This window comes from Erigeron canadensis, chromosome 2 (genome assembly GCF_010389155.1).
Source record: "Erigeron canadensis isolate Cc75 chromosome 2, C_canadensis_v1, whole genome shotgun sequence".
Classification (NCBI taxonomy): Eukaryota; Viridiplantae; Streptophyta; class Magnoliopsida; order Asterales; family Asteraceae; genus Erigeron; species Erigeron canadensis.
Genome location: NC_057762.1, coordinates 7400797 through 7405950, shown reverse-complemented (window position 1 = coordinate 7405950; position 5154 = coordinate 7400797). Strand labels below are relative to the sequence as shown.

General features: G+C 32.2%; 2 protein-coding genes across 2 annotated transcripts; both read left to right on the top strand.

Moving 5' to 3' along the window:
- Positions 1-219: 219 nt before the first annotated feature.
- LOC122587626 (anther-specific protein BCP1-like) lies at positions 220-492 on the top strand. The gene has a single exon (XM_043759799.1). It carries the CDS (start codon positions 220-222, stop codon positions 490-492), a length of 273 nt encoding a protein of 90 aa, XP_043615734.1.
- Positions 493-1509: 1017 nt separating this feature from the next.
- On the top strand, positions 1510-4586 carry LOC122589302 (mitochondrial inner membrane protease ATP23). Its single transcript, XM_043761579.1, has 5 exons — positions 1510-1669; positions 1752-1873; positions 2898-3035; positions 3139-3222; positions 4241-4586. The coding sequence occupies exons 1-5, from the start codon at positions 1570-1572 to the stop codon at positions 4373-4375; spliced, it is 579 nt and encodes a 192-aa protein (XP_043617514.1). The 5' UTR covers positions 1510-1569; the 3' UTR covers positions 4376-4586.
- Positions 4587-5154: the final 568 nt, after the last annotated feature.

Here is a 5154-nt window from a genome sequence, read left to right as displayed (position 1 = left end):
CTTGATTACCACTATTGACGATTTGCCACCCATTTCTGTTCTTGGTTGGTTACCATGCATTTTGACTATATAAATTTTCATAAACTTCACCATACGAAAAAAAAACCATTCGTCAAATAGGCAGTATTTCTCTACATTAAATTATTAGAGAACATACTGCTAATTTGTTACTAATCTCATTTTTGTATAATAATAATAATAATAATTAAGATCACCAAAATGGCCCGCCACGCGATTGTCGTTGCTCTAATCTTTGTCGCCTTTGTGGGATTTGTCGCGGCAGCTGATACAGATACCTCATCAACCTCCCCGTCGTCAACCCCATCTACCGACTCCCCAATTGCACCTGGAGCTCCTAACGCGGATGGTGGTTCATCAACCGGTGATAGTTCAAGTGCAGCTTCATCCGAATCAGGAGCTCACGCAAAGGCGAAAATCTCAGCCACTGCTGGTGCTAGCGTCGTAGCCGTGGCTGGTTTTTTGGTTCTGTAAATTATTATATGACTTGATTGGATGTAAAGCATATTTCGCTTAAATTTTTTTTTTTTTTTTTTCCTTTAACAATCGATGTACATATAATCACCTCTTTGTAGTGCGGGCATTACTAAGATAGCATGATTCATCTTAATGTAAATAAAACTGAAAAAAATGAAGGTCTTTTGAAGACCAAAGTTTATAGATAAATTTGTTGTATTAATATGGTAATTTGAACTTAACTCCATATCTAAATACATAATAAGATTTAAATCATAATAACCGTTGACTTAATATTATCTATACTATATTATAAAGCAAAAACCCTCTAGATTTTCAATATTGAACTTAAATTTTCAATATTGATTTTTAGTACTTTCTCAAAATGTCTCTCATATCTATTCTATATTTACCTAAAATAACTATAATATATTTTCTCTCTCTTCAAATCTCAACAAATCATTTTTTTTTCTCTTCTCAATAAATCATTTATTTTCCAATTCATTCAAAATCTTTTATCTCAAAAACCGTACATCGATAAATTATAAAAATTATATGGGTGTTCTTAAAATTTCATGTTCTTTCATTAGAGATGTCATTCGATATACTTTCGAGGAATTTTTAAATGCACACTCTATAACCTAGCTATCACCCCACCATCTCACCGCCGCAACGTACGAGTAGTTATTCTCATAAATAAAAAGCTATTTAATCTACCAAAGTCAAATTATGTTTGATCATATTAATGAAATGATTGGATGTATTATGTTGTTTTAGTTTGAATTTTATTTATTGTCGTTGGGTAAATAGCCAAGTGGCAGAGAAAACTCCTAATGAATGCTTGGATCTAGGGAGGCCTGAGTTCGAATTAATAGAGTGTCGGAAGTTATCTAACATGGACCTGATTAAAACAACATATTTTAAATCTTCTTTCGTAATATTCGACTCGTACTTGTAATAAATAAAAAAAAAAAGGTTTTCTAAGTATTTATTATTAGAATCACAAATAAATTGGGCCAAAATGAGGCCCATCTTTGAAACCCGCCCAATACATAAAACTTGTCCAAGGGGGAGCACCCACCAAATCAATCAAGAATGGCTGCCGGATCCGATGCTTCATCTGCCGCCGGCGACACCTCTAATAGGGGCATGACGGTTGAAGAATGCGAAAACATGATTCAAAGAAGCCTTAGAAGTATATTTTCTATATATATATAGTTTTTTTTTTATATTAATTTATAATAATGAATTGAAAATTTTAAGAAATGAAATTGCAGGTCCAACAGTGAAGTTTTTGAGAGAGCATTTGGTAAAAAGTGGGTGCGATATTTCTTCCAATTTTATAAAGGCTGTTAATTGCAGTCAGCGAATGAGTGGTGGTTATGTTCGTGGTGAAGGGGTATTTATTATTTTATTTCTATTTTTTTTAATTTTTCTATATTTTCATTTCATTTCTTTTTGTTTATTTATATGTATAATGTGACTTAGTGGTAAGGCGTTTCGATTTATGGGCTGGTAAATATCTTGTATTTATAGGAAATGCTCAAAGTATGATTAGGTTTGTTTTACTTTTGTAACATTTTGTAGTTTAGAGATTAAGATTGAAGTGTCCGTTTAAAGTGCTATTTAGGAACAGATAATAGGTTTTCTTTTGATTCATTTCCTAGCAAGATACCTTTTTTCATTTGTCCAGTTTAAGTCGTTGAACATTCTTTATGTACATCCGAGACATTAAAAGATTGTTTTGGCCTTTTGGGTGCCGTTTGTGTAGTTTTGTTAAACAATAATACTTTTGGTTTAGTATGTAAAAATGTGTTAAACTTACATGATTACAAAATGCCCTAAGCCAGACACTAAGTTATCTTATACTGACTGGTATTATGAATAAAAGAAAGTGGGAAATATGAACAAATATTTTGCTACTATCTTATGAAGAAAAGAATAACTCATTGTTATATTCCGAAATAAGTACCAAGGTAAGTTAGATACAGTTTCAAGTTTAGTTTCTTCAGATGTCAAGGTTTGATAATTGGTTGGTCTAATACTAGAAAGTCTTAAAGTTTTCTGGCATATAATTATTACAGTATAACTCACCGGAGTTTTATATGACCACTCTGCTGAAATATGTGATCAGTCAGTTGCTTGGCTTTTTGAATTTTGGAGTAAAGTTTAGAGTAAAACCATTGTCTTATTGACTATTGATTTATGTTTCTGTGCATCTGTGTTTGGTTCCTTCAGCTTTATTGAAACAAATGGTTTTGTATCGACTTTTTTCAATGTTTCTCTTAAGCGTCTTCTTGGATGGTTTTTTTTTCCCGATATGTTTTGGTTTAATGTAGTGATGCAGTTTAAATTTAAATAAATGAATTTTTCATATATGCCTGTGTTGATTAGAACTTTTTTCTCATCTTTGAATGCTGTAGATAATGGTATGCAGTAATCACTTGACTATTCAAGACGAGGTAACTCAAGTTGTTATCCATGAGTTGATTCATGCATATGATGATTGTCGAGCTGCAAATTTGGATTGGACTAATTGTGCTCATCATGCCTGTAGTGAGGTCATAATCTATATGCACTTTCTTATGCTGTTTTTTAATCCGTGCTTTAAAAGTCTCGATCCTTAAATGTTCCTTGTCTTTCTTTGTTTATATAAATAAACAGATCCGTGCGGGGCATCTTAGTGGCGACTGTCACTATAAGAGAGAGCTATTGCGAGGTTTTGTCAAATTAAGAGGCCATGAACAAGTAAGTTTGGTTTTAATACATAATGATAGCTATTGAGATGTGCTAAATTTTAAGTTGCATGGGTATATAAAAGTCACCTAGGTACCTAAACAAAGCAAAGTTCTTGGACATGAATTTGCTGTACTACACGTGACAAATGACTCAAGGAAGAATTTATTCCAATTCTTGATCCTTTTATAACCTAATAAAAATTAAGATAGTGTATTCATATAATGTCCGGTGAGTAAGATTTCGTACTTCATGTTTGCCTTCATCAATGTAGTTTTTTTTTATAATAGAATGCTATACGAAATGTTATATGTACCCTACAAAAGCTTATACGGATGTTTGTTGTGTGATGAAATTCATGCTCGTTGGAAATTTAGAATTAAGTGGCTACATGCTCTTAAAGTCATTATATCCAATTATCCATTAGGGCCGTTGAGGTTTTCCTGGTGGTATTAAGATGTGAAATATTTGTTAAAATGTCAAGCTCAAATTAAAATTCTCATCTATGCTTTATCATTGAGTTACATCTTTTGATATATGTTCTTGTGTGATCTAGATAGATTGACTTTGCCGCTTGTATATGGTGTCTCACATGTCTGCCAATTATTCATTTTCTTCTATTAGAACTATAGTTTATTAAAACTGACTAATTGGCTTAATCTTCTACAAGTATTACTAATCTGATCCATCTCTCTTTTGGAAATTCTTTGGGGTGTTGTATAATGTAGTGCATGATCATCGCTATTGTTTACTTTTCTTTTATATAGTTACAACGAGTATTTAACGCAACTACTATTTTGCCTGAACCGTAACTCCAATGGCGATAATTGTGTTATAAGTATTTTACATTTTCTTTTTTTTTTTATTCCTATTTTCTGAATGTAAAGTAAGTTTAAGATTTTATCAAAGACTAAAGCATTCATTTTTCATAAACAACGTTAGTTCCCTTGGTGTTACATTCTCCAACATTTTGGATGCAAACTGAGCTATTAGATTCTGAACATCAATTATTTTTATTTGATATATAAAGGACTGTGTGAGAAGAAGAGTAATGAAGTCATTGGCAAGCAATCCTTACTGTTCAGAAGCAGCGGCAAAAGACGCAATGGAAGCGGTCTGGGACACATGCTATAATGATACGAAACCGTTTGACAGAGCCCCTTGACAATGATATTCTTGTCAGTGCCATTATTTTTGGTTTTTCACAAACTTCAAACTATGTAATTTCAAGAAGACCAAGCATTATCTTCAGGATTAACATAGTATTAAATTGAATACCATTAGTATTTAGGGAGAATTCACTTTGAAACAACTGTTCCCCATACATACATTGTAATAATTAATTTCACATCAATTTTCGCGGTGATATTCAAGTATATCTGAGCATTCATCGATATATTGCATCTCTAAAATGTTTTGCATTTCTATATAATAATAGTCACAATGGTTTTGTTATTAAACTTAAATATCATTGTTACAATATCTGATGCTTGATCTGAAACTTCTGTTCTGTTTGCAATCTATATCTTATTTTATTTTAATGATGGGGCCATCTTTGTTGATTTTTTTTTTAATTGAAGGATACATCAAAGTACTACACTACTCTTTGGCTGTATTATAGCATCACATGTTTTGGCCTGCCTATCTTTCATAATCTCTTTTGATGGTGTGATTAAAGAATTAAAGAATTTGGTTTTTGGTACATTCGCCCTTTACGGATTTACGCCTAGATTTTTAAGGTTCCAAATTTGATGTTTAATATGATTATCGTTAGTTTGTAAATTGCAACTATAAACAAGATATAATATTATTGTTCGAACTGTGGGACATTGGTTGTTTGGGAGAAACTGCCAAACTGGAATTTGGAACAGAGTGCTCCAGTGGTGAACAGGTATAATCCAACGGGTGGTTGTTTTCGGTTACGGGATAAAAGGGTCAGGTTTG

Coding starts and splice junctions, on each gene's coding strand:
- LOC122587626 (XM_043759799.1), top strand. CDS start 220: ATGGCCCGCCACGCGATTGTCGTTGCTCTAATCTTTGTCGCCTTTGTG.
- LOC122589302 (XM_043761579.1), top strand. CDS start 1,570: ATGGCTGCCGGATCCGATGCTTCATCTGCCGCCGGCGACACCTCTAAT. Junction 1,670..1,751: donor GATTCAAAGAAGCCTTAGAA/GTATATTTTCTA, acceptor ATGAAATTGCAG/GTCCAACAGTGAAGTTTTTG. Junction 1,874..2,897: donor GTTATGTTCGTGGTGAAGGG/GTATTTATTATT, acceptor TGAATGCTGTAG/ATAATGGTATGCAGTAATCA.